Below are 14,594 nucleotides of genomic sequence, written 5' to 3'. Positions count from 1 at the left end.
TCTGATGCAAAAAGCTAAAACTGTGCTCTAGAGGAGGGCAAGGGGAAAGCTTTGGGGTAGAGGATGACAAGAGTCAGGAGACAAGAGTCAGGGAATGGGCCATCTGCCGGGGCCAGACCCTGGCTAGGCATGGGGCACGGCAGAGGGATGAAAGACCTAGGCCCACAGCCTGGTGGGTGACTCATGCGAACAGAGAATGTCACTACATGGAGAAGGGAGTGAAGGCAGAGGCTGGAGCTCACGGAGGTGCAGGGCAGGGTGGGGGGCCCAGCCTCTGATCAGAGGAGCAGCCTGGGAGTTGGGGAGTGGGAGAGGAGGGGGAGAGGAGGGGAAGAGTAGAAGGAGAGGAGAGGGAGAGGAGGGGGAGAGGAGAGGCAACATCTGTGTGAAGGCTGCCCCCACCCCAGCTGAGCATGCCATCCCTGGGCTCCAGGTGTCCTGCGGGAGGTGACCACTGAGTTCACTGTGGATGCAAGATCCTTAACAGCCACAGGCGGCAACCACGTGACGGCTCGCGTGCTCAACCCCTCGGGGGCCAAGACAGACACTTATGTGACAGACAATGGGGACGGCACCTACCGAGTACAGTACACCGCCTACGAGGAGGGTGAGGGCCAGTGGAGGGCCGGGCAAGTGGGCAGGGCCGGCCTCTGATGATACTGTGCTTGGGGCAGGAGGGGTGGTGGGGGTGCACACTCCCAGATTGATGCCCGTGCGGCTGGCTTCCAGGCGTGCATTTGGTGGAGGTCCTGTATGATGAGGTCGCTGTGCCCAAGAGCCCCTTCCGAGTGGGCGTCACCGAGGGCTGTGATCCCACCCGCGTCCGGGCCTTCGGGCCAGGCCTGGAGGGTGGCTTGGTTAACAAGGCCAACCGCTTCACTGTGGAGACCAGGTATCCTCCCCCTTTGCTAGCCTAAACCTGTGACCACCCTTTCCCAGCCCCTGGCCCTCCTTGCTCGTCCCTCTATCTGTACCTCAGCCCCACCCCATCCTCTCTCTGGGGTGAGGCAGGAGCAGACCCCCTGCCAGGACTCCAGATCAGCCCCTGGCTCATTTCTCCTCAGCTGGGTCCCCAGCGGCCTGCCCTCTTTCCTCCCTGTCCCCCCATTCAGCTACTCCCCCATCTTCACTCACTGGTCTTATGAAGCTGATGGGGGGGTGTCATCTCTCAGGGGAGCCGGCACCGGGGGCCTTGGCCTAGCCATCGAGGGTCCCTCGGAAGCCAAGATGTCCTGCAAGGACAACAAGGATGGTAGCTGCACCGTGGAGTACATCCCCTTCACCCCTGGAGACTATGACGTCAACATCACCTTCGGGGGGCGGCCCATCCCAGGTGTGCAGAGAGAGTGGTCGGGGTCTCAGGGAAGACAAGGGAGGATGCAGGATGCTCACTCCACAAGGGGGAAACTGGAAGGAAGTTAGATGAGAACATTCATAGAGAGGACAGCCGAGAGCAGGTCAGGGCTGGAGCCCAGCCAGGGGGAGGACGTGGAGGAGGCAGGCAGTGAGGGTTGATACGACAGCCCCCCGGTCAATCCTAGGAACACACTCTGGCCTCCTAGCCCCTTGCCTGGCGCTCCAGACGTCGGCTGTGCAGGTCCACCGCTCACTGTGTGTCTGGAAACTCAGACACAGCCCACTCCTCTTGGTGGCTCAGGCCAGCCTTGGGCCTTCTTGCCCGCATCGTCTGCAGAATTCCCCTTTCCCTCTGTGGGCCCAGCTGCCCAGACAGGTTATGTCTTCAAATATTGCATGACTTGGGACTGCTGAAATTGGAAGTATTTTCCCTTATCTAATTTCCCATCCTTTTATTATTTCAGCCACAGTGTCAGAAATGCATTTCATTTTTAAAAACATTTTCACAGTTTATTAATTTAGGAAGGCCTTCTCTTCCAGGCCTGGGACCCACATGAGTGAGGTTTGCCCAGCCTCAGTCTGCAGTCAAGTTCATTTATTCTTGTGTGCGTTTTCTTAGCAAGTTCCCAGGCATTTTCCCATGTTGGTCTGGCTTCCCTATGGGCATTTCAAAGGCAGGGAAGGCCTCCTCCTCCAACGCTCCTCAGCATCAGGGGGACCCATCAGGGCTGGTGGCAGGGTCTGATGTCCTTCTCCTCACAGGGAGCCCATTCCGGGTGCCGGTGAAGGATGTGGTGGACCCTGGGAAGGTGAAGTGCTCGGGACCAGGGCTGGGGGCTGGTGTCAGGGCCCGGGTCCCCCAGACCTTCACAGTGGACTGCAGTCAAGCTGGCCGGGCGCCCCTGCAGGTGGCTGTGCTGGGCCCCACAGGTATAGAATGGCCGGGGCAGGGAGGAGGGAGGTGGGGCAGGATGCCCGGACACTCTGCTGACCCTGAGCGCCTTGCCCAGGTGTGGCTGAGCCTGTGGAGGTGCGGGATAATGGAGATGGCACCCACACTGTCCACTACACCCCAGCCACTGACGGGCCCTACACGGTAGCTGTCAAGTATGCAGACCAGGAGGTGCCACGCAGGTGAGGACCAGCACTGAGCTCCTGTGCTGTGACTGAGCTCTGGGGGTGCTCCTGCTAGGGCGGCACTGCAGGGTCACTGCTGGGGTCCCCGGGAGAGCCCCTCCCAGCTGTCAGCCTCGTCCAGTCTCACGGCCCCATCCTGCTCTTCCCCAGGGCTCTCTGCCCTGAGGCTATCCTGCCCCAGGAGCTTTTACAGCAAAACTAGCGCCTTAGGAAAACTGCAGGAGGCCTGGGCCAGGGCCTCCTCCTGGACCCTCCTACAGCACCTTCCTGGGGAATGGAGAAGTGCCCTGGGTCTGTCGAGGGAGTCCCAGAGTGCCCCTGCCCCCAGACTCGGAATGTCATCAGCTTCTCGGAATTGGCCTCTCCTGCCTGCCCCACAGTCCCCCTTCCTGTTTATGTCTATGGGGAGGACTCTGGCTTAAGATGAGATCACCCCTCCGCCCCGTCCATGCCCCCCAGCCAACTGTTTATCCCTTCTGCTCCTCAAGCCCCTTCAAGATCAAGGTCCTTCCAGCTCATGATGCCAGCAAGGTGCGGGCCAGCGGCCCAGGCCTCAATGCCTCTGGGATCCCTGCCAGTCTGCCTGTGGAGTTCACCATCGATGCACGGGACGCGGGCGAGGGGTTGCTCACGGTCCAGATCCTGGTGAGTCTCTGCGCAGCCCACCCCCAGATCATGCTCCAGGCACAGGCGGGCCTTGACCTCTGCTTCTCCCTCAGGACCCCGAGGGTAAGCCCAAGAAGGCCAACATCCGGGACAATGGGGATGGCACGTACACTGTGTCCTACCTGCCAGACATGAGCGGCCGGTACACCATCACCATCAAGTATGGCGGCGACGAGATCCCCTACTCACCCTTCCGCATCCATGCTCTGCCCACCGGGGACGCCAGCAAGTGCCTCGTCACAGGTGGGTGCCCACCTGCTGCCTGTGCCCTGCTCACCACCCAGCCCCTCAAAGCCCCCTCCAGAGCCCTGGCCTGGTCCCCAGGGGTCCGCTGGTCAGAAAGCACACATGCCCTAGCCCTGGCCCCTCCCTCACCCCTGCCCAATGCCCCAGCCCACGCTGGGCACTGCCTTGCCTCACTCTGTTCTCTCTTTCCAGTGTCCATTGGAGGCCACGGCCTGGGTGAGTGCCCTTTCTCTCCTCTTCTTGCTGTGGGCCAGGGTGGTTGGAGGTAGGGGGTGGGCAGCGGGAACAGAGAGGGTTGGCTCCAGCCCTCCAGCCCTCCAGCCCCCTGAGCAGGATCTCCCACATGGCAGGTGCCTGCCTGGGCCCCCGAATCCAGATTGGGCAGGAGACGGTGATCACAGTGGATGCCAAAGCAGCTGGCGAGGGGAAGGTGACATGCACGGTGTCCACGCCGGATGGGGCAGAGCTCGATGTGGACGTGGTTGAGAACCATGATGGTACCTTTGACATCTACTACACAGCGCCCGAGCCGGGCAAGTACGTCATCACCATCCGCTTCGGGGGCGAGCACATCCCGAACAGCCCCTTCCACGTGCTGGTAAGTTCTGCAGCCACAGCAAGACTAGATGGCTGGGGAGGGGGGCCTGGCCCTTTTAGCAGCAGCAGGGATCCCCGATAACTGTCCCCAAGGAATCTCACTTCTCTGAGGGCTCCTGGGGCCAGAGTGCTCCTGGATGGAGCCTTAGCTTTCCCCACAGCCCTCCGAAATGGGAGGAGGGCATGGTCCTGCCCTCTGCCCAGTGCTGTCAGCTCTCTGTGGAGGAACACACTGTGTTCTCCACCATCCCCAGCTCCATCTTCCCAGAGGCTTCCCTGCAAGAAGATGAAGCCCTCCGAGGGGCGAGCACCCAAGATATCAGCTAGCATTTCAGGTTCCTGGACCATTCTCTGAGTCAGCCCTTAGGCCTGTGACGCTGCCACACCCTGTGCCCCCATGCCTTGCCTCCCCAGGCGTGTGACCCCCTGCCACATGAGGAGGAGCCCTCTGAAGTGCCACAGCTGCGCCAGTCCTACGCTCCTCCCCGGCCTGGCGCCCGCCCCACACACTGGGTACTGCGCCTCCCACCAGGCGATGTCCTCCTTCTCCTCTTCCCCTTCCTTCATTTCTTCTCTCTACTCCTCTGCAGCCAGGGCAGGGACATGGTCTGGGGGTCTCTTGGGGAGCAGGCAGGAGTCAGGCTGGGCAGATGGAACCCCACTTGGGCACAGCACTCCTTCTCTTGCAGCTGATGCACCTCTCCTGCCACGCTGGTTTCACCATTAACTACCTTGTTCTTTCCTCACTCTCCAGCTTCAGTCATGGCATGAGCCAAACTCCTGAGCCTTCCCCAGTCACTGAGTATTCCCTGTCACCTACTGCAGGCCACAGAGGAGCCAGTGGTGCCTGTGGAGCCAATGGAGTCCATGCTGAGGCCCTTCAACCTGGTCATCCCCTTCGCGGTGCAGAAAGGGGAGCTCACAGGTACTGCCCTGCGGCCCCCAGGCATGAGGGCTGAGGGGAGATACCCTCTTCCAGGTCCAGCCCCGTGTCTTAGAGATGAAAACCAAGGCCCAGAGAGAGGAAGTGAGCTCTCTCCAGGATCACACAACAAGTTGGGCAGAGCCAGAACTCAGGTGCAAGCCATCTGTCCCCATGTCAGGGCTCAGGCCACTGCCACAGGCTGTCTCCTGGTGCCTGGCCTCTCAGGTGGCAGCAGAAGCACTCAGGACCAGGCCTGGGACAGCAGGGAGGTTGCCGTGGGGGAAATCAGGGTCCCCACGTAACTGTGTCTGCCCTGCAGGAGAGGTGCGGATGCCCTCGGGGAAGACGGCGCGGCCCAACATCACCGACAACAAGGACGGCACCATCACGGTGAGGTACGCACCCACCGAGAAAGGCCTGCACCAGATGGGGATCAAGTATGACGGCAACCACATCCCTGGTGAGTTGAGGGCTGGGCTGGGCTGGGGCTTGGGTGAGAGGAGCAGGCAGCAGCTGCAGTCCTGCCTTCCTTCTTTCGACAAATATTTATTGAGCACCTGCTGTGTGCAGACACCAGGTGAGGCCCCAGGGAGGCTTATACCCTGGTGAGAAGCAGACCTCCACGAGCCGGGTCCCTACGGCACAGACAGAGGGGGTTGGCAGGGAGGCTGCTGGAAGGTGCTGGGGCCAAGGTGGGCTCAGACAATCCCTGATGCTGACCCAGCCCCCTTTTTCCCTGTTCCCCAAGGGAGCCCCTTGCAGTTCTATGTAGATGCCATCAACAGCCGCCATGTCAGTGCCTATGGGCCAGGCCTGAGCCATGGCATGGTTAACAAGCCAGCCACCTTCACCATTGTCACCAAAGATGCTGGAGAAGGTGAGGGAGCTGCAGCCTGGGGGCTGGGGTGGGGACTCGCCAGGGGCAGGGGTGTGGGCAGGACCTCTGATCTTGGCCACACCTCCACCTACAGGGGGTCTGTCGCTGGCCGTGGAGGGCCCATCCAAGGCAGAGATCACCTGTAAGGACAACAAGGATGGCACCTGCACCGTGTCCTACCTGCCGACCGCACCTGGAGACTACAGCATCATCGTGCGCTTCGATGACAAGCACATCCCGGGGAGCCCCTTCACCGCCAAGATCACAGGTGAGGCGGGTGTATGGGCACGTGTAGCCCATGAGACACACACACCACATATAGTGCAGAGATGTGCAAGCCCAGCCCGTTCAAGTCACTCATGACATTAGGGCAGAGGCCCTTCACGTTGTAAGGGGTTATATTTTGAAAAATGTAAAAACACTGTGTTCTCCATGGCAGCTAAGAAGCAGTCAGCCACTCCTGTGCCTGAAAACGCATTGCCTCATTTAGTCTTTGAAGTCACTTTTTTTTGTTTTTGTTTTTGTTTTTTGAGACGGAGTCTCGCTCTGTTGCCCAGATTGGAGCGCAGTGGCACAATCTCGGCTCACTGCAACCTCCGCCTGCCGGGTTCATGCCATTCTCCTGCCTCAGCCTCCCGAGTAGCTGGGACTACAGGTGCCTACCACCATGCCTGGCTAATTTTTTGTATTTTTAGTGGAGACGGGGTTTCACTGTGTTAGCCAGGATGGTCTCGATCTCCTGACCTTGTGATCCACCTGCCTTGGCCTCCCAAAGTGCTGGGATTACAGGTGTGAGCCACCGTGCCCAGCCTGAAGTCACTCTTAAGAAGTTAGGGCATGGACAATTCTTTTGATGGATAAGGAACCCCTGTCCCAGAGAGGCCAAGCAACATGATTACAGTCACACAGCGAGGAAGGGGTCTGTGCGGTCCAGTCTAGTGTTTTGTTATCATGACACCATGTGACTCAGGGTTAAAACGCAGCAGGCTTTCTTTAGGGATTTAGCCCACAAGGACTGAGGCAGCCACAGTGGAACTGGGGTACAGGCCCCTCTTAGTCTCTGGCAGCTCACATGTGAGTGCAGACTGGGCTTTCCAGGCCTTGGGCCTCTGTGGGAGGCCCTGGGAGCGGCCCCCCATGTCTGTTGAGTCCAGCAGGGTCTGCCCAGGAGGGTTCCTGAGCCCTATGAGGGCAGGGCCTGTCTGGAGTCACAGCAGCCTGATGCCCCAACTCCCCCACCAGGCGATGACTCCATGAGGACCTCACAGCTGAACGTGGGTACCTCCACGGATGTGTCGCTGAAGATCACCGAGAGTGATCTGAGCCAGCTAACCGCCAGCATCCGTGCCCCCTCGGGCAACGAGGAGCCCTGCCTGCTGAAGCGCCTGCCCAACCGGCACATTGGTGAGTGTGGGGCCTCACGGAGACCTCGGGGGTGGGGGCCCACAGGATGCTCTGCCTAACACCTCCTTTCCACAGGGATCTCCTTCACTCCCAAGGAGGTGGGGGAGCATGTGGTGAGCGTGCGCAAGAGTGGCAAGCACGTCACCAACAGCCCCTTCAAGATCCTGGTGGGGCCATCTGAGATCGGGGATGCCAGCAAGGTGCGGGTCTGGGGCAAGGGCCTTTCTGAGGGACACACGTTCCAGGTGGCAGAGTTCATCGTGGACACTCGCAATGCAGGTACCTCCTGCCCCAGAGACACCCATTCCAGCAGGTGCCTCCCACAGGCACTTGTCCTTCTGTCCTGCCCAGCATCCCCTTGGCTGCACCCTCCTCCCGAAAACTTCCTGGCCAGTCTGTCAGGATTCGCATTCTGCGGCCCATTGGGGAAAGTGAATGGCCCCGCATCAGTTCTCTCCCTTTGAAGAGAAAGGTTAGCTGTCCTGAGTTTCTGTCCCTCTCTTGCTCACTGGAATCCAAGAGGCTTACCTTAGGGAATTTTCCAGACTGCCTGTCCCATGGCACCGCCTCTCCTCCCACTGAGCCATTTTTGTTCGTGATCACTACACACATCCGGGTCCATTCTGGGTGCAGCTAGCAGTCGGGGGAGAGGAGAGCACTGTGGCTTGGCCAGCTTAGGACTGAGGGAGATGTGTTCCTTGCTTTCCCCCAGGGTATGGGGGCTTGGGGCTGAGTATTGAAGGCCCAAGCAAGGTGGACATCAACTGTGAGGATATGGAGGACGGGACATGCAAAGTCACCTACTGCCCCACCGAGCCTGGCACCTATATCATCAACATCAAGTTTGCTGACAAGCACGTACCTGGTAAGGCTCTGGGCAGAGGTCGGGTGGCGAGAGACAGGGAAGCCAGGAGGCCAGGGGTCTGAGGTTCCTGACCCACCCTTTGTCCCCCCACGTCAGGAAGCCCCTTCACTGTGAAGGTGACCGGCGAGGGCCGCATGAAGGAAAGCATCACCCGGCGGAGACAGGCGCCTTCCATCGCCACCATTGGCAGCACCTGTGACCTCAACCTCAAGATCCCAGGTAGAAGCCTGGAGGAGCCTGGGTGGGGCGGGTGGTGGGAGAGGGCTGGCCCGGGCCAGAGCCCACCTGTCAGGTCTCCACCCTGCTTCCTTATCCCTCGCTTCCCTCCCTCACCCTGGCTCCCTTGACCACACAGGGAACTGGTTCCAGATGGTGTCTGCCCAGGAGCGCCTGACACGCACCTTCACGCGCAGCAGCCACACCTACACCCGCACAGAGCGCACAGAGATCAGCAAGACGCGGGGCGGGGAGACAAAGCGCGAGGTGCGGGTGGAGGAGTCCACCCAGGTCGGAGGGGACCCCTTCCCTGCTGTGTTTGGGGACTTCCTGGGCCGGGAGCGCCTGGGCTCCTTCGGCAGCATCACCCGGCAGCAGGAGGGTGAGCACCGCGCACTGGGCCGGCCGGGTCTTCACAGTGGGATGGGAGGGTGCTGCTGACCAGGCTTGGTGCTGGCAGATGAGCCCCGAAGGCCAGGCAGGTCTGAGCAGAGGGGGAGGTTTAACTGATGGGGAGGGAAGGGCCAGAGCTAGGAGGAATCCCAGTGTTGCCCTGACATCCCCCAAACCCTGCAGGCGAGGCCAGCTCTCAGGACATGACTGCACAGGTGACCAGCCCATCGGGCAAGATGGAAGCTGCGGAGATCGTTGAGGGCGAGGACAGCGCCTACAGCGTGCGCTTTGTGCCCCAGGAGATGGGGCCCCATACGGTCGCTGTCAAGTACCGTGGCCAGCACGTGCCCGGCAGCCCCTTTCAGTTCACTGTGGGGCCACTGGGTGAAGGCGGGGCCCACAAGGTGCGGGCCGGAGGCACAGGGCTGGAGCGAGGTGTGGCCGGCGTGCCAGGTAAGGGGCAGATGGCCAGGAGTGGGGATGAAGTCAGGACCGCCAGTGTGAGGGGCGATGATGCTGAAGTCCCCTACCTTGCCTGTCCCCAGCTGAGTTCAGCATCTGGACCCGGGAGGCCGGTGCTGGGGGCCTGTCCATTGCTGTAGAGGGTCCTAGCAAGGCGGAGATTGCATTTGAGGATCGCAAAGATGGCTCCTGCGGCGTCTCCTATGTTGTCCAGGAACCAGGTGGGCGTCCACACTGGCAGTGGGGCTGGGCCTGCCTGACCTTCCAGACTGGGTTTCTGCTCACTGGAGAGGCAGGAGATGCTTGGGGCCACAGATCTCCCCTCCCCGGGGCCCCCTGCTCTTCCTCTGCCCCATCTCCCTCTACCCCACACCCTCGGAAACATGTGTATGTCTCCAGGTCTGAGTGCTGACCAGGGAGTCTATCCTGGGATAAAGCCAGAGTGGGGAGGCTGCCGCCCTGCCAACCTCCATCCCGGAACCTGTGCTGACTGGTCTCTCTCCCTAGGTGACTATGAGGTCTCCATCAAGTTCAATGATGAGCACATCCCAGACAGCCCCTTTGTGGTGCCCGTGGCCTCCCTCTCGGATGACGCTCGCCGTCTCACCGTCACCAGCCTCCAGGTTTGTGCCCAGGGTGGGGGTGGAGGGTTTCTGCTATCTGAGAGATGGGTTTAAGAGTTGAGGACAGCAGGTCCATGGGGCCAGGGATTTAGCAGTGACCTTGGAAGGTCGTTAGAAGTCCCTTACCGTAAGGCACAAGGCAGGGCCCTTGGGGACGGTGGGCTCCGACCCTGTGGGCTAGCCCCTACACTCAGGCGTGCCACGCCTCATTCTGCCTTTCTCAGGGTGGGTCTGCCTGTCCTACTGCCACCTGCCATTTCTTGTTAGTTTGTTCCACCTTCTCCTGTTCTAAGAATGCTAGATGCCAACACTTATAAGAATGAGAGTGTAAAATCTATACAAACTAAGAGTAAACCAGTTTGCAGAGAGGGTGTGAGAGGCGCCTCTAAAGGGAATGCCTATGGCCTGCAGAGCCTGGGCTGCGTCCTCTCCAGGCCGATGGGGGCCTGGCTTGCTTTCTCTTGCTGCTGACTTCTAGTGATGTGGTGTCTTCCTTCCATTCTGTCGTAGCGGACATGTGCAAGGAAGGCTCTCAGCAAGTCACACTGAAACATGCAAACCAGGGGGCCAGGTGTCCAGGGGACACACTGTAAAGGAGCTTCTGCATAACGGGCATAGACAGGCCTCACCCCAGCTCCTTATCCCACGCGCCTCCTGGCTGCCCCTCAGGGTGGTCACATTAGCCCATCTAGGGTCCTTGTGCATCTCCTCCTCCCACTCCTGAACCAGGTTCCCCAATGCAGGCTCCAATCCCTCCCCTAGAGCCCTTCTGTGCTTCTTCTGGGTCCTCCCTGTTGGTCCACCTCCTCCAGGAAGCTTTCCCAGGCCAGTCCAGCCAAACTCAGCTTCCTACCTCAGAGCTCTCTGGCACCACCAGCCCACAGAGCCCATCAGGCACTTGCCCTCTGCTCTCAGCCTGCTTCACACAGAGTGGGGCCCTTCCTTCCTCAGCCAGGACAGGGCACATCATCTCTCATCTCCCACACACCAAGCACAGCTAGGATAGCAGGTGCACGCATAGGGTTGCATACCAGACCCTGGCTCCTCCTGCTCCCAGGCTGGTCTGGCAGGCAGGGGCCAGGCTGGGCGTAGGGTGGTGGCAGCCTTTGGGCTGAGCTTACAGTGAGCACCATGTGGGGCTTCAGAGAAGACTGCTCCAGCCCTGGTCTTCCAGGAGTCTGAGCATCCTCCTTGGCCTTTGCAGGAGACAGGGCTCAAGGTGAACCAGCCGGCCTCCTTTGCGGTGCAGCTGAACGGCGCACGGGGCGTGATTGATGCCCGGGTGCACACACCCTCGGGGGCTGTGGAGGAGTGCTACGTCTCTGAGATAGACAGTGGTGAGCTGGCCCTGCCCCTGCCAACCCCCTGCTGGGCTGGGGCCTTCTAGGAAGGGGAGGGGAAGGATAGAGGGTAAGCCACCAACCCTCTATCCACAGACAAGCATACCATCCGCTTCATCCCCCATGAGAATGGCGTCCACTCCATCGATGTCAAGTTCAATGGTGCCCACATCCCTGGAAGTCCCTTCAAGATCCGTGTTGGGGAGCAGAGCCAGGCTGGGGACCCAGGCTTGGTGTCAGCCTATGGTCCTGGACTCGAGGGAGGCACTACTGGTGAGTGCCTGGAGCTGGGGAACAGGGTGACTTCTAGGGGTGCTTGGCCACTAGTCTGGTGCTGCCTTGCTCCAGAGGCAGGAGCCCTGCTTCCTGAGCCAGGAGTCCCCACAGAGGCTGTCCAGGGGGCTGGAGCCCAGCCCCTCTTGGGCCACAAGCCCTTCCTGCCCTCAGCCTTGCTACCTCTGGCCCTTAGGTGTGTCATCAGAGTTCATCGTGAACACCCTGAATGCCGGCTCGGGGGCCTTGTCTGTCACCATTGATGGCCCCTCCAAGGTGCAGCTGGACTGTCGGGAGTGTCCTGAGGGCCACGTGGTCACTTACACTCCCATGGCCCCTGGCAACTACCTCATTGCCATCAAGTATGGTGGCCCCCAGCACATCGTGGGCAGCCCCTTCAAGGCCAAGGTCACTGGTGAGTGCTGGCTTCGGGGAGGTCCATCCAACCTGCAGCCCAGCCCAGCCTGGAGGGCTCCGGTGGCCACACACATTCAGACCATAGTCTGACCCAGACATCATGGTCAGTTTGCCAGGGCTAGAGGTGGGCCTGGCTCTACACAGCACACATTCTGTGGAGTCAGGCATGATGGTGTAAAAGTCCCATTCTTCCTCTCCATCGCGGCCCCTCACTCCTTCAGCTCTGGCCTGCGCTGGCTCCTCAGGCTCTAGCATCACTTTCTTCCCTCCTGGCTTCCCGTATTCCTCGGCTCCAAGAAGACACAGTCAGTATTGAGCAAGCTTCCCTCTTGAGGCTGTCTGTAGGATGAGTTGGGTGGGTGTTCCTTTGCAAAGTGACTCTAATCCTGTGAGTTAGCCTGAGTTCCCAAAGCCTGCAAGGGTGAGGGTCACAGCGTCTGAGGCCCCAGCCCTGGGGTGGAGCACCAGTTGGAGCTGGCAGCTCAGGGCCCTGGCTGGGAATGGGGCTGTGCTCCTAGAGTGGCCCTTGGAGGAATTTGGGGGCAGCCCCGAATGCAGGCAGTGAGTCCTACAGGGTGGCAGTGCTGGCCGAGGGTCCCCTGCCTGGGGAAGAACAGGAAGCCCTTCTGACCAGGTTTGCGCCCCCTCCACCCGCCCCTCAGGTCCAAGGCTGTCTGGAGGCCACAGCCTTCACGAAACATCCACCGTTCTGGTGGAGACTGTGACCAAGTCTTCCTCAAGCCGGGGCTCCAGCTACAGCTCCATCCCCAAGTTCTCCTCGGATGCCAGCAAGGTGGTGACTCGGGGCCCTGGGCTGTCCCAAGCCTTCGTGGGCCAGAAGAACTCCTTCACCGTGGACTGCAGCAAAGCAGGCAGGTGGCGGGGGGAGGGCGTCTCCCAGGGTACGAGCAAGAAGCCGTCGGGGAGCAGGGTGTGGGTCACAGTAGGGGACTCCCTGGTGTGAGCCCATCCCTCTGCCTCCCTCTCCAGGCACCAACATGATGATGGTGGGTGTGCACGGCCCCAAGACCCCCTGTGAGGAGGTGTACGTGAAGCACATGGGGAACCGGGTGTACAATGTCACCTACACCGTCAAGGAGAAAGGGGACTACATCCTCATCGTCAAGTGGGGTGACGAAAGTGTCCCTGGAAGCCCCTTCAAAGTCAAGGTCCCTTGAATGCCAAAAACGTACCGCCCCAGCCTCAGCCCCCACCTCCAGCCAAACACACATTACACACACACACACACACACACGTGCCACACCCAGATACACGCACAGAATCAGACACTACAAACACCTGCCTTGGGGGTGAAGTGAAGGCACAGCCTCCCCACCCCACTGCGTCCCGGGGGTTGGACGACCTAGTCTGTGTTAGGACAGTGTCCCTCCCTGGGAATGTGACATGAGGGCAGACTGGGGCCAGGCTCAGGGGCAGAGGCTGGGACATGAGGGGCTGACGAGTGGGCTGCAAGGCCAGGGAAGCCCTGAGTTTTCTGGCAGGGCTGAGCAGTGGGAGAGCATTGTGTTGTGGGTGTCTGTGTGTGAGGTCACCCTCAATCTGCATCGCCGGCCAGCCACCCTCCTGTCCCTGAGGACTTGGTCTGGTCCCTCTGGTAGCTTCAACCCCAGACTTTTAAGGACTTGGAAAGGAAAGCACAATCAGAGAAGAAAACAGCCCCTGAATCAGCAGGAGTGGCCCGGCACATGGACCGGCCCGAGCGATGTGCACTCCGCCCAAGCCAGGCTCCCAGGGGGCCTGATTTCTCTCTCACTGTCTCTTTTTTTAAAATGGTTGCACGGCTCTGCCCCATGGGGGGCCTTTTTTACACACTGCGAGGCCCAGCTTTCTAGGGGACTTTTGCACATGTCATGCAGCTCAGCTGGGAGCTGCTTAGGTGGAAAACTCCAAATAAAGTGCGGCTGTCGCAGAGGCTTGGCTGTTCCTTATGGGTGTGCTCTCTGTGGCTGGCTGCCCTCTGGCCTGCCACACGAGAAACTGGGCCCTGGGGAGGCAGAGGCAGCCTGGCTGTCCCCTGGAAGATTGACCCAGGTCGAGGGGAAGGTCCTGGGGCAGAAGTGAGGTCTGGGATGTTGGCAGAGTGCCTGAAAGAACCGGGGGCGGGGGCTCGGGGATGTGGGAAGGCGTCCCAGCGGGAGGGTTCGTGGACAGTACAGGGTGTGGATACTGTATTCTACAGTACTGCCCCAGGACCCCGGGAGGCCAATTTCAGTTCAGCCTGACCTCAAGGATGTTTTTCAAATTAAGACTTTAAAACAGTGAGCACTGACTCAAACAGGAATATTCCTCAACCAGCAGGCAGACAGAACCACCTGCAGACTCAGCACCTTCCCCCCAGTCTGGTACTGAATCAGCTTGGCCTGTTTCATGCCCCTTTCCAGCACTGAGCTCGCACAGGGCTTCCCTCCTGAACTCCTGCCCCAGCCCTGCCCTGGTCAGCTCCCTCCAACCTCCTCTCCATGCTGCAGCTTGAGCGGGGTCACTTTAAGAGAGTATGCCCCTCTCTGGTTTAGGGCCCTCTGTGACTCCCTCCTGCTCCAGAGTAAAGTTTCTTCCTGACAAGGTCTCCAAGGCGCCCCAGGTTCAGACAGCAGCCTCCCCAGCCGTATGAGTTGGGCAGCAAGCCCACTCCCCATTGTACCCTCCACCTCCAACCTCCCTTCACCACCTCTAGTTAACTGGGCACCCATGCTGAATTTGGGCCCCTTCCCGGAAACACCCTTGCCTCCCCACCCTCTTCATCTTCCTGGCCAACAGGAAGTTTCCTGGACCCCTC

The 14,594-nt window shown here is 60.1% G+C and overlaps 1 protein-coding gene across 2 annotated transcripts in view; it reads left to right on the top strand.

The window, feature by feature from the left end:
- The window catches only part of FLNC (filamin C), a 29,179-nt gene extending 15,450 nt beyond the window's left edge, over window positions 1-13,729 (top strand). Inside the window, exons 22-48 of one of the 2 annotated variants that reach the window (XM_033194356.1) lie at window positions 434-607; window positions 730-892; window positions 1,173-1,333; window positions 2,119-2,286; window positions 2,367-2,490; window positions 2,982-3,138; window positions 3,213-3,402; window positions 3,598-3,621; window positions 3,756-4,003; window positions 4,417-4,515; window positions 4,828-4,927; window positions 5,247-5,387; window positions 5,676-5,804; window positions 5,899-6,072; window positions 7,047-7,208; window positions 7,284-7,487; window positions 7,921-8,073; window positions 8,170-8,292; window positions 8,429-8,671; window positions 8,866-9,135; window positions 9,228-9,365; window positions 9,652-9,767; window positions 10,972-11,104; window positions 11,204-11,380; window positions 11,577-11,795; window positions 12,460-12,669; window positions 12,788-13,729. In XM_033194356.1, coding sequence (XP_033050247.1) covers window positions 434-607; window positions 730-892; window positions 1,173-1,333; window positions 2,119-2,286; window positions 2,367-2,490; window positions 2,982-3,138; window positions 3,213-3,402; window positions 3,598-3,621; window positions 3,756-4,003; window positions 4,417-4,515; window positions 4,828-4,927; window positions 5,247-5,387; window positions 5,676-5,804; window positions 5,899-6,072; window positions 7,047-7,208; window positions 7,284-7,487; window positions 7,921-8,073; window positions 8,170-8,292; window positions 8,429-8,671; window positions 8,866-9,135; window positions 9,228-9,365; window positions 9,652-9,767; window positions 10,972-11,104; window positions 11,204-11,380; window positions 11,577-11,795; window positions 12,460-12,669; window positions 12,788-12,975 — 4,388 coding nt within the window. In that variant the 3' untranslated portion in view covers window positions 12,976-13,729. The remainder of the gene's footprint in view (window positions 1-433; window positions 608-729; window positions 893-1,172; window positions 1,334-2,118; window positions 2,287-2,366; window positions 2,491-2,981; window positions 3,139-3,212; window positions 3,403-3,597; window positions 3,622-3,755; window positions 4,004-4,416; window positions 4,516-4,827; window positions 4,928-5,246; window positions 5,388-5,675; window positions 5,805-5,898; window positions 6,073-7,046; window positions 7,209-7,283; window positions 7,488-7,920; window positions 8,074-8,169; window positions 8,293-8,428; window positions 8,672-8,865; window positions 9,136-9,227; window positions 9,366-9,651; window positions 9,768-10,971; window positions 11,105-11,203; window positions 11,381-11,576; window positions 11,796-12,459; window positions 12,670-12,787) is intronic. The other variant, XM_033194357.1, reaches the window with a different exon arrangement.
- The last annotated feature ends 865 nt before the right edge of the window (window positions 13,730-14,594 follow it).

The sequence above is a fragment of the Trachypithecus francoisi genome, unplaced genomic scaffold (genome assembly GCF_009764315.1).
Source record: "Trachypithecus francoisi isolate TF-2019V2 unplaced genomic scaffold, Tfra_2.0 Lachesis_group4, whole genome shotgun sequence".
Lineage (NCBI taxonomy): Eukaryota > Metazoa > Chordata > Mammalia > Primates > Cercopithecidae > Trachypithecus > Trachypithecus francoisi.
Note: the sequence above shows the minus strand (reverse complement) of the source record. Positions and strands in the feature narration are given on the sequence as shown.